The sequence below is a fragment of the Embiotoca jacksoni genome, unplaced genomic scaffold (assembly GCF_022577435.1).
Source record: "Embiotoca jacksoni isolate LCO1_2020_lvr unplaced genomic scaffold, fEmbJac1.0.p SCAF_14, whole genome shotgun sequence".
Lineage (NCBI taxonomy): Eukaryota > Metazoa > Chordata > Actinopteri > Embiotocidae > Embiotoca > Embiotoca jacksoni.
In genome coordinates, this window is record NW_027185274.1 from 11,910,015 (window position 1) to 11,923,225 (window position 13,211).

At 39.9% G+C, this 13,211-nt stretch overlaps 1 protein-coding gene across 1 annotated transcript; it reads left to right on the forward strand.

Moving 5' to 3' along the window:
• Positions 1 to 528: 528 nt before the first annotated feature.
• Positions 529 to 11,852, forward strand: abhd15a (abhydrolase domain containing 15a). The gene is made up of 3 exons (XM_069147974.1): positions 529 to 1,519; positions 9,112 to 9,464; positions 10,350 to 11,852. Exons 1-3 carry the CDS (start codon positions 971 to 973, stop codon positions 11,011 to 11,013), a joined length of 1,566 nt encoding a protein of 521 aa, XP_069004075.1. The 5' UTR covers positions 529 to 970; the 3' UTR covers positions 11,014 to 11,852.
• Positions 11,853 to 13,211: the final 1,359 nt, after the last annotated feature.

A 13,211-nucleotide genomic window follows, 5' to 3' on the forward strand; every position in this document is an offset into this window, starting at 1 on the left:
CAATAATGTGATTAAAATGGAGGAAAAATATTATTTTAGCATTTTGCTCAAATGTCTTGTCCTTTACACAGAGGCCAAGGCAATCTTTTGTAAATACTGATCTAGCATGTTTGTGCTTCTTGACTCATTTAAAACTGCTATTTTTATCGGTTTGAATTTCAAAGTGGGGGATGCAAAAATAGCAGAGGAGGTTATCACATTATAGTAATGTTGTAATGTAATGTGAACTAATGTAGTAATGTTATTAAGCTATGACGGAGTTCACTCATATTTGATAGTGACCATGCGCGGTACACTGCTGGTGCCAAGTCTGTCTGCCTCGCGTGTGGGACAGTAAGCGCAGGAGAGTGGGAGGGGGGTATCTACGTCTTCTTTTGCTCTTCTTTATGAGCTGAAAGGAGAGGTCGACTTTGTGTGAAAACACCGAAGGGGCACCTCCTCACTCTGGGTTACTGTACGTAATTTAATGGAAATACTAATAACGGCATCATCACGCGTATGGAGTACCTGCTCACTTTGCAGGGGGGTTGGACATGATGGGAGGCGTTACCAACATTAGCTGCGCGTTTCTCACAGACATTTCTCGCACTCCCAGCTGTTGGGTGGAAGCACCGGTCGAGCGCAGCCCTGTACGGTAACTGTACCAGTCGCGCCGAACGCATGAAACGTGAACGAAATCGTCTCGTTTATTTTAGGTATCCACAAAAAATGGAAACGTGAAGTCGGGTTTGGAGTGAGCTGGAGTGATAAACGCTGCGTAACCCTGGACCGCACGCTGATGACCGAGGACTGGTGCGCTCTGGCACCGGAGGGAAGCACCAAGCTTCACTGACGAGCTGAGCACCAATTTAGAAACAGCTGCTTGTAAGACTAAGCATGTTTCCATTAACCAGCTTCCGTAATGTAACTCCAGAATAAGGTGCGGCAACTGTTAGTTTTGTGCTCATTTTGATCCCCCCCAAACGTGCCAATGCTGGAATGGTTTGTGACTTTGTGCATTGTGATCCTGGTGGTCTTAATCTGGCCAGGCTCCAAATATTTTGGTAGCGAGCGCCAGCCGGATGCTTTGCTTCAAGGACTGGGGATTTCACAGCAGGGGGCGAAAGACAAGATCGGGAGAACCGTCTTGGACCGAGAGGGGAGCGACCATGCCCAGGCGGCCTGTGTGGGTGCTCTGAGCGATGAGAAAGCACGCACCGTGGCACTAATATGCAAACCGTCCGCGCTGGCCAATTACCTCCTGAAACACTGCAGGACTTTCAGTAATTACTCGCCGTTTGTCGGCTGGAATTGGCGGGCCAACGCCTTTCTTCAGAGTGTGTATGAGGTGTGCTGGCCGTACGAGAGCCCGGTCCAGTTTGTGCGGGACAACCTGCAGCTGAGCGATGATGGGCTGGTGGCCTTGGACTGGGCAGTTTCGTCCTACCAGAAACGACGCAGGACTTCAAGTCACTCAACCAGTCCGGTTCTTCTCATCATCCCAAACTCTTTGGGAAAGATCACTAGAAATGTGCTCAAGGTAATCCGTGCGTTCTTTGCCTGTTTTACAGACCTCACTGTAGAACATTACTATAGAGATGATAATATGCACAGACAAAACAGACAATATCAGACATAAAGACAAATCCGATTTGTGTAGAAACTGATAACAAAAAATAAGACAAGAAGCAATGTCAGGCAAAATTTGAATAAAGATGACTGTTGAACAACATAGGATAGGCTAGCCCAATACATTTGAACTATTCCACAATCCACATTTACACTTACTCTTACAGCATCATAATGCTTCTGAATCCACAGAAAGCTATTTGTACCCGTAATCACAGACAAAGGTCAGGATACCCTTATGCGATGCATGTTAAGTTGTGTCATGAACTTTAGCTGCTCTGTGTCTCTAATGTGCGAGTCAACATGATGACAATTAGAGCGGCTGCATTGTAGTTCACGCTGAAATATTACTCATTGTTTACATCATCAGTAGCCTTTCTATACTTAAACAAAAAAGGAGAGAGTATTTCCAGCTGAAATGCAAAGTTAGACAACAACAGGAAATCCGTTTCAAAAACTAGAAACCCAAATATGTAATATATAAATTTAGCATATGCACAGACAAATGCTATTTGCACTAAGTATTTTTACTAGTCAAAAGAGAGGTGCTTCAATAATTTAAAGGAGCTGCAGGGAGATACCAGTGCAAATCAACAATGGCCATTTGGGAAAAGGCAGTCACTTGATGGAGAGTTCAGTCAAAAGAGAAAAGCCGAGCAGTAAAAAGAGCAGATGCAGGGGCAGCACCAGTCTTTCAATGGCTCTTTCAATACACTGATTGAGGTAATTGAGTGAGGGATTACAAAGCACCGCTTGACTTGTGAAGTGCAGCGCCGCTCCACATGAATGCCTGTTGCATCTCTCACCATTCTGGGCAACTGGCATCATGCTTCATTTCATAATGTTAGTTCTGTGTGCAACTCCGTCACAGGCTTACCGTCAGCACCATGTCAGAAATAACGACTCTGTAAGAATCCCCCCCAAAAAAATCACACCAGAGTAAATAACTTCTTCTGTTGGTCTAAAAACTAACAGATGATGGCAGGCGAAAAGGAATAAAGAACCACAGGAATTGAATAAAACAGAGATACAAAAAAATATATATATTAAAAAAAATACAAAGTGAGTTAGAGCTTTACTATGGGAAAAGCAAAAATGATGGAAGGTAATTGTCACACTTAGAGAGATGTTTTCCTCATGCTTTTTTTTTTCACGGGCAGCCATCATCAGAGTAGAGTATTTGTGAGGCTGTCAGACGGTTACGCTTCGGAGGGCTGGAAACTGAGGCACCACAAGGGATGTACACCAATTAAAATTGCTTCTGTCACTGGTGAGACTCACTGTGCATAAACCAATCCCAGTGTGTGTGTGTGTGTGTGTGTGTGTGTGTGCATGAGAGACAGATAAAATAGGGTTCATGTTTGTGTGAGCATATACACATTCATGTATCTATATCTGTCACAGAGAAGAAGCAAAGAGGGAAATATAGATTCTGTTTAGAGTCTGTGCTCATGGTCCCTGTCTTTAACACAGGCCATTTCAGGAAATTATGAATTTATGAATGAGCCACTGCCTCTTAAATTATTCATATTTTTACACGAAGTTTGTCTCGTGCTTCTTTGTTTCACTGAATTTTGATTGTCTTATACAGCCTTTTCAACTGCTTTATATTTAATTTTCTTTGAAATTTGTAAATCCCCAAATATACTAAATATATTTACTTACAAATTAAAAAATATATATATATATTTTATATATATATTTTTTTTTTAAAGAAAAAAAAACAAAAAACAAATTTCCCCTCGGGGATTAATAAAGTAAATACCTACCTACCTACCTACCTTACATTCATTCATTAACCTGATTCAGACATTTTATTTCATTCAGTCAGTTCTCTCCATCTTGTTCTCTTTCTGTGTTCATCTCTGTCCCTCATCATTATATTTGCTCTTTTGTATTTCTTAAATTAGTAACACAGCATGCACACTACATGTAGGGAAATGTGTTTATCTGTGTTCTTGCTGAGAAGAATGATAATGAACTTAAATATGAAGCAGCAGCTAACCAGCTGCCGTTTCAAAAATCAAATCCACCCACCAGCGCCTTCGTAGTTTACCATCTTGTTTGTTTAATCTTTTCCAAGACTGAAATGTAAAAATATTTTTTTTAGGAAGTTTTACTTCTTGGGCTGGCGCAGTGATACCGTGAGTAAAATGAGCGCAGTGGTTTTTATACTAAGCTAAACTAATCAGCTGCTGCAGTAGTTTAGTATTCAAGGATTTTCTCATACCTTTGAGCAAGGCAACAAAGAAGCATTTTTTTTCTGTAAAATGTTGACTAGACGGCTACCCCTCCGCAAACTGATTTTATGTCCTAATGTCAGCCATTAACAAACTACGTTTTTATTAAATTTTTACTCTCAACTTCATACACAATGAGCACATTTTAGGAACGTAGGAATGAGCCCCATATTTACTGTTGAGAGCGTTACTTTCAAAAGCTTTAAATATAATCTATATATTCCTGCATGCGGACATCCAGCTGTTGCAGCCTCCTCACCTCACATGATTAACAGCTGTCGTATTTTTCTGACAGAGCAGATAGATTTGTGAGCAGTTTTGCTGTAATGTTGTGACCTAGTTACAGTGAGTCCAGTGTTTTGTCCAGTACGCTTTTACTACTTGTTTAAGTATTTTTTGTTCCAAAATATGGGGTTTGATAATGTAGTCATTATATTTAATTTACCCTTCAACCTTTAAATAATAGTTTTTCAGACTATTCCTGACTACTGCTGAGCAGCTTTTGATTGTACAAATTCCTTAGCTTAAGCAAAAGTGGGGAACATTTACCGATCACAATCTCAAGTACATGGGTGAAGGATGTAATAATAGGAGAAAAACCTCAGCATTCCAGTATCTTTTTCATAAATATAACCAGAAGTAGAAGACATATAACTCATATCCAGCAAAGCATAAGCGTACCAATGTTTCTAGCAATCAAGCGTACTGTTCATGAAACAGACATGAACGTGTCTTTTTTTTTTTTTTTTTTTTTTTTTTACAAGGAAACAAGCACATGGCCATTAGATCTGTTTTCCATCCCGTCATCTTTTTTTTTACAGTTTGTGGTACGGAGCAACTCACCAATCTTTTGGTCTTTGCTAAAATGGAACCGTGACTATGTGCACAAAGAGCTGATGTCCAGCTTCATTTTAATGTGTTTATTTACATATTGGGTGATATGTAACCAACAATGAAAAAATGAGGGTGTATCAGACATTTTCACTAGATGTTTGTTTCCCCCCAAAATCCATGCCTCATCCCACCTAGAATATACAATGTCCACACCAGGATTTAGCATTTCTGTCTATTAATCGAAGCAAAAGCTTTTATCTTTACTGAAATGACATTTTACGAAGCAAAACATTCATAATTACTCATTTACCTTAGAATACTGACAGAAAACCCAGGTATTGTGTTTTAAGACCGATCAAACAAGCCCTCCCTGTCAACATTTTTAAGGACGCTGGAGCACAGGAGCAGGCTGGAAAAACATTTTCAGCTCTTGGTATTTTTACTCTTAGATTCAATTATTCATAACTATTCACCCCTTTGAATGTGTGTCCTTGATGCTTAACGCTTTGATAGCGAGCCAGAAGAATTAACCATTTGGGAAAAGTCCAAAAGTTTGTCAGCCTTTGTAAAACTTCACAACACTCAGGCATCATATTTTTTCAACTCACCACTCTTCTCCGGCAGTTTTGCACATTGGGTTGAAGTCTCTGCTGCTTGTCTGCTGGAAACCAAAAGATTAAAGCAGAAGCAGCACTTCTTTTGTTTAGCGTGCTATATTTAGGGTTCATACAAATAGTTGGTCAAAAGCTGGCAACCAATTAAATATGACATTGTAGCTATGGAATTTATCACATGGTAACTTTTAGTCTAGATTTTTATTGTTGGTTTAAATGTCAGTAATTTGTTTTCTCAGTTCATCAGCAGGACATTGAAATTATTAAGAGATACAAGTAAAGCTGGATGAGGATACAAAGTAAAACAGTACCATAACGTCATGGTGCAGGACACGTTTAAACATCAAATCATGAGTGCCTTATTTTCTAAAATGAGAGTTGGTACATGTATCCCAGGCCTACTGAAGCTATTGACCTGAATAGAGGACAGGGCTTTGTGGTGAGATGCTTTGTTGCCTCTAAAAGGCTTTTAATCAAATAACATCCTTAATTGAACTTGATTTGTGGCAACATGTCCTGATGAAGTTTGATCAACACTAGATGTGGTCTCGCAGAAGTAATTCACATTATCCAATATGATTTGAAGGGAACATTGTTGAACTTTCGAGTAAAGCCCTTCTTGTTGTGTCAGTACGGAGGGTGTTGTCCAGTGTGTGGAGTCCCTGCAGAAGGAATTTGTCACTGAGCTGAGAGTTTATGAGCTCTGGCAGAAAAATGCTGGAGAAACCACTCTTCATTCCTACTGTTTCTTTAATCAAACTGACATTAACATTTTCTTTTTTTTTTTAAATGCATATACAAACTAATAAGTAAAAGAGTGAAGTAATTAGGAGCAATGGTCTAAACCTGCACGTATCACAGCACAGGGTGTTTGATTCTTACTTGATCATTAATCATTGCTTATCATCCAAACACAGTAGGTTTTAGATGACAAATAATACAACATGGGCTTTTTTAAACCTTTGGATCTAATTAATTATTAATGACCAATTAACAGTAGTGACACTGCTAACAAAATTGTTACTTTTTGTAGGTGTGCTGCAGGAGCTGTTCTCACTCATCATTCGTTGCCTTACTGTTGGAGAAATGTACAGTCTGATGTTAGTTTACACTGTGTGATTATATTAATATCTGAGCAGGCAGGCATAAGTGCGGCAAAACCATTTCAGACTCAGTTGACCTAATTTAATCTCAGAAGCAAGCTTCATCGCTCAGCCCCAGCTTTACATGCAGCTAAAAGGGTAAAATATCGAATTATGTACCTCAATATCTTTGTGAATTAACCTGGACTCTAAAGGTGATTCATATTCAAATGAAAATGCTCCTTCGTCTCATGTGCTCCAATTGAATCGCAATGATTGGAAATGTCGTGGAACCGTTTGAGGAGGAGGCTAATGAATGAAGAAATGAATGATGTTTCAGTATCTTAGCTCAGCACTTTCCTGACACCTTATCTGGCAGAGTAAACCTTCATTTCATATAGACAGCCAGAAGATAGCACAAATGTTTGTATGGAAAAAAGATGAGTGCACTCTTCTTCTACTTCTCGTGCGCACAGATGAAGCACTTGTGACACTGCAAATTTAGAGAGAAGACAAATCCTCTCCTTTCCAGACAGAATAATGTGTTATTTATTCCAACAGTATTAAACAGAGCCAGGGCTGGGGCAGTCGCTCATTTTCCTTCCCTCTCTGCATTAAGAGCTTTCAGTGTAGTTTATAAATTTGATTGTCATTTCTGGTCTGCTCTGAATCTGAACGTTGCCTGCTTTCCAGAGTTAATTGACAAAACATTTTTCCCAGCTTATGTAGCTTTGATTGCAGGCTAAGACTTTTTTTTTTTTTTGCTCACCTATTTGGAAATGACGCTATGTATGTTACCAACTTGTTACGCGTTACTATCATTATACAGATCAAGTATTCAGTAAATGAATCAGACAAAGCTACAAGGAGTTGTATTAACGTGCACAGGCACACACATCATTACTGAATAAGACCAAGTAGTTTTCGGTGGAGAACTATTAGATTTGGAGAGGCAGCACTTTGAAAGCCCAAAATGCCACAATGATTTGTATTTGAAAATGGATGCTTCAGCCTTGTCTCAAAGATGAAAAAAGCTCTTTGGTGATGAAGAGAGCATTTTACTCGTTTGAAAGACACATTCACTGATACCTATTTTAATACTGCTAAATTTTGTTGTTTTTCACACAGAAGTTCTTAAACTTTGAGGATATATTGTTCTTCTATGACATTCACAGCATTTAAACAGTACAAATGTGTTATGTACAGAATCATAAAAAAACAAAAATGTTCAAATTAATTTGATTTAAAAGATTCACACATTTGAATTTATTTTAACGAAGAATGAAAGAGACATTGGTATTTATGCAGTTGCATAGTAGTTTCTTAAATTATGTCACTGAGCAACATAGGACCAAATTTCTCTGTTTGATTGACAGGCCTGTGGTGCAGTCAGGTTACAGCTATTGGTGGGCGTAACGTTGTATCGTCAGGTTTCCAATCAGATCAGTCAGATCCACCGCTCGCTCCCCTCCAGCTCAACCAAATATGGTCACTTCCTGCTTCAAACCACTCTAAACTAGTCAAGATGGCGCTGGCCAAAATCTGAACTCGAGGCTTCATAACAGCCATTCATAAACCATTGGGTGACGTCGCTGTCGGTTGCCGCTTGTTAAAAACAAATAATACTAGCTCATTAGAAAAAAAAACAATGGCCTCTTCTCTTCAGTGCCACTGAATTAAAGGGATGTTTTTCTGCCAGATAAATGAGATCACAGGTCTCCGTACGCAAATCCTTTCAGCCCTCCTGTACCAAATCTTCTCCCAACTCATAGTTCAAGGGTAACGACATAGTGCAGGCTTTTCAGACATAGCAGTTGGCTGCGGTCTACATGGACATCATCTGACATTGTGCATAATGTGGTCTTTCACCAAGGCTTCAAGAGGGTCAGAGCACTGCCTCAAATGCAACTGTAGTGCAGGTGGCACCTTCCTGGCTCACAACAACCTGTAGTTGTTGACGTCTAATAGAAATAGAAATAAAATAGAAATAGAAGCAAGTACATATTTTCAGTTGAGAGCTTGATGTTAACAAACACCCAGAGAATGCTTCTTGGCCTATGGTATGGAATTAATGTTTATTTATTTGGGCTATTGAGAAGGCAGGATTCTTTACTCACAGGAGGTTTGTTTCCCGTGATTTTACTTTATTCTGAAAAAGAAATGATACATAATTAGATATAGGTGAAACCGTGAGAGGAAACGGCATATGATACGAAAACAATTTTAACTGGCTATTCTTCTCAATAGCAGTGCTGACAGTTGAACCTTTTCTATAGTACACTTCACACATGCTTAAGCAGCCCAGTAAAAGGGAGCAACACTTAATTCCTTAGTTTCACTGTGGTCTCACTTCCCCGAGCAACTGCTTATTTATTTTTCCATACAATAAAAAGTAGTACCACGCATGTTCAGGTATTACAACTGTGAAGTCATTTAGTGGAACAAAATGGAAAGTGTGTTCTAAAAGGAGGCATTGTTTAAGTCTTTGGTATTTCAGTCAACCAAGAGAGCAGGCCACACTAATCCACCCATGTGGCCTGTACAGACAAACAAGAGAAGATTGCTTTATGTCAGCATAGTATGACACATTTACACATTCATCAAACATAAACTGATTCATATCGTTCCCATCTTGTTAAATGAGTGAAAATCGGGTATTTATTTCATAAAAGCGTATAATCTAAATAGACACGTGAGCGTCCTTTTTTTCATTTCTACTTTCTCTTTCTACAGTTGTGCGAAATGGCACTGTCCCATGGCTACCTTCCAGTGGTTTTCAACCGCCGCAGCCACAACGGCACCCCACTTGCTACCCTCAAACTGCAGCAGTTTGGTGACCCTGCAGATCTGCGGGAAGCTGTGCGCTACATTCGTTACCGACAGCCTGCAGGAAGGCTGTATGCAGTGAGCGAGAGCTCTGGGTCGGGCCTTCTCCTGTCTTACCTGGGGGAATGTGGATCATCGAGCTATGTGACGGCGGCCGTCTGCCTGTCACCCATGTTCCGCTGCCAGAGCTGGTTTGAGAACGGGCTGTGCTGGCCCCTGCAGTGGGCCTTGGTGCTGTACCAGAAGATATGTCTAAGCAGGTATGGAGGGAGAAGAACCAGAGGGGAACATGAGGGCTTGAATCAGTCATCGACAAAGTAATGTGAAAAATAGTAATAATAAGTCCTATTTTCATAGTTGTAGCTATCATTTCTATTGTTTATGATAACATACTCACCAAAATAATTGTTGACCATCATCCGACTGCTCATTTTTCTTGTCACGGCTAACTTCTTTTTAGTGATGTTACTGTGTTCCAAGGTGACTGCAATTAACTCGAGTACTTTGTAATGGGAACAACCAAATAACAGAAATACAGCACTACAAAAATATCATTGTATGAAAAAGGAATTTTCCTTTAATTACAATTGGCAACCTGCAAAAAAAAATATATTTTGAAAGGTCAACAGTAGATTTTTGGATGCACATACAATTGTTATTATTTTTTTTAACATGATGAATTTGTTCATTTCAGTAGGAAGCTTTGAAAGACAAACATACACAAACAGCTCCTTCTTTTCCTTTAGTTTACAAGAGGAATATACAGTATATTGTCCAGTATTAAGAAGTCAATGAAAAAAACAGCTTTATTAGGATGTTGCATTAAGTATGCCATATCAAAATAGTCTTGAGCTTGAACTTTTGTGAGCCACAAGGCAAATATTGTACAAAGGGGCTTGTTAGATAAATGCATGTTCTCACAAACCCTTTACTGGAAAGGTACAGACAATTAGGGGAACAATAAGGTGTCTGTAGCAACAGATGGCCAACTCATCATCGACTAATTGATTCTGAGAGACATCGTGACCCAGGTAAAGTTTCTCCAATTTCCCTCTTTGTGTGTGTGTGTGTGTGTGTGTGTGTGTGTGTGTGTGTGTGTGTGTGTGTGTGTCTCCCATTTTGTTCATTTGTGTTTGTATGCACAGGTACAGGACAGTGCTGGGTGAGGCCATGCAGACAGATAGCCTGTTTTCGAGCTGTTCCTTGCGTGGGATGGAGGAGGCACTGTTTTGTCAAACTGGACATGTAAGCACCACACCAGCAGCACCAACAGGTACCAGCAGTAGCAGCAGCAATATATCAGGTGCCTGGGATGCCTACTGGGAACGCAACGAACCCTTAAGAGACGTGGACGAAGTGGCTATTCCTGTTCTGAGCGTGTGCGCTCAGGATGACCCCGTCCGTGGAGACATCCATTCCACGGTACCGTTGGAACTCTTTGAGACAAACCCACATTTTTTCCTCCTCCTAACTGATCATGGAGGTCACTGTGGTTTCTCCACCCAGTGTGAGGGGAGTGCCGCTGGTGCGTCGGGTGCAGTCGGTTCTGTGGCTGCACCAAACAGCGGGATGGAGAGGCATGGGACCAACTGGAGCCACAGAGCTCTGCTTGAATTCTTCAGGGCGACCACAGACTTCTTTAATGCAGAGGAGAGAGCAAAGCAGCTCGCTGCAAGGAGGAGGGGCCTGGGGGGAGGGGCAGGAGGGAGGGTTTTCCGCCACCGCAGCATTAGTACATGTAAACGAGTACCAGTGTGTTCCCATAATATCCATGCCATTTACAATTGGCAGAGGTCCTATACACGATGAGGGAGCTTAATGCAAGTTAAAGGTACCTTGTGGAGTTTCCTTGTAATTAAACAGCAGTTATATTTCTGTCCACTTTAATCATCTAACCACTCTGTGTGTATCACAGAGGTTTAACACAGGTAAAGATGCACTTCTTTCCCCATAAAACTCTTTAAAATCCTGCATTGTTTACAATGATGTCCACCAGCAAGCAGGCCTCTCATTTCTTGCCTTTGCTTGTCATTGCAGCGCAGCATGTCACCGACATGCATGTGCGCACGCATGTGCACTATTTTGTGCCTGCATAATACTAACAGAATAAAACAGGGACCCTCTCATAGCATTACAAAAAGCTGATATGGTTTGGCTTTCGGATGTGAAGAACTCATCGTTCTGTGCCTGAGTGTCACTCAGCTAGAAATTGTTGTAACCAGAAATACAAAAGTAATAGTGTTGCAAAATACTGAGTTGATGGAAATCTTTTCAGTGAAAGTGTGTGTGTTCTCACCCATAAACCACAAGTGTCGAAAAAAAAAAAAAAAGAGAGCCCACAAGATTGCGTGCAGTTATTTTGTTTAACTAAAGAGCTGACGCAAAACTTTCAGGATGGGTGTCTGTATATTTTTCTGCAGACCAATTCAGATCCCTTCGATGCCAGCTCTTACAGGAGTTGCAACAGTTTTATCAACATATGGACTGTATATCTATTGATTTAATCAATCTGCCTTACATTTTACACAGTTTGCTACATTTGTAACCAATTGCTATGTTTGCTACCACAGCAGCATTGTTATTTGGGATATTTGAAATCTTGACACTCGTTAAATCATGCTGATATTTTACTAAAAGTATATTTTGTGCCTAAGACTTCTTATTTTATATTACATTCTACACACATGTTAAATGTGTTATATTATGTGATGGAATTAAATTAAAATTTAAGGACCGTGAAACAGTTGATATTTACAACTAGTCCTGAAAATCAGCATTCAAAGCATTATCCTTCGACTACAAGTGAAGTCCTCATTAATACTGATGTATTGCATGATAAATCTTGATCTATATTACAGATCTGACTGAAGTTGTGATCTGTGGTCATGTTAAACCCCTTCTCAGGCGGTGCTCACAGGCACTCATTATAGCACAGTCCCCACAGCCATTCCAAGCAGAGTGTGACATTCACTGCAGTGTTTATCCGCCCACTGAGCCTTATCCACTCAGATAGCTGGAACAGAGTAGTGTACACAGTGACACACACAAAATGTGTGCTGGCAGACACATTGTCAACATGAATCCTCAACATGACACACACACACGAAAACAGAGATACAAGTACTTGCATACACATGCAGACATGCAAACAAGCCATCGCACACAGGATATTAACATACATGCTTATTATCTGCAGGCAGATTCACAGTCGCATACGAAACAAACCCTGCCTGTGGCACACACATGGATACCGCAGGGTGTCATGAATCGAGTGATAATGAAGGGATTTTCAGCCAGCTCATCAGAAAATACTAAATATTTGAAAATATGATTTTCCAAAAGTGTGAATGGAAAGAAATTCCTAAAAGTTGTTTCATTTCCCATTTGGTATTTAGTCAAATTTGGATTTATGGTCAGCCCATTGTCTAATGTTGTTCGTGAGACACACCAAGCAGTGATAATGATACTGTTAACTGCTAACAACCTAGTAATCATGAGCAGTACAGCTGCGGAGGGAAGAGTAATTTCTCTTTCCCTCCCTGTCTAGATTCTTAGTCTTGGGGTCAAACCAATATCTGTTTATTTAAAAATAGAGCCAGAAGCCTTTGACTTGACCATTTACATGAGACTACTTTGACCGGCACTTTTGCTACTGCTATAAATCCAAAAAAAACTGACTGATGTACGAAACCCTCTTCAAACTGTAGCACAGATCTACAATCTTGCAAGATGCAAAGTGTGTGATAAAGCAAAATATGCAGAATAACACAGACCATGTACAAATTAATGTCTCCTTACTTTTTTACAGCTGTTATCTGTTTCTAGTTTTATTGTCTTCTATTCTTCCTCTCATGTTGTGCTTCGCAGAGCCTTTTTATTATTAATATTAAATGTCAGTACTTGATGAGCTTAAATAGTATATACTATACTGTTGCCAAGTAAAGCTTATGATAATAATTGTCAATCTTACAACTGGTGTCATAAATTGTGTGCTTTCTCTTAATAAT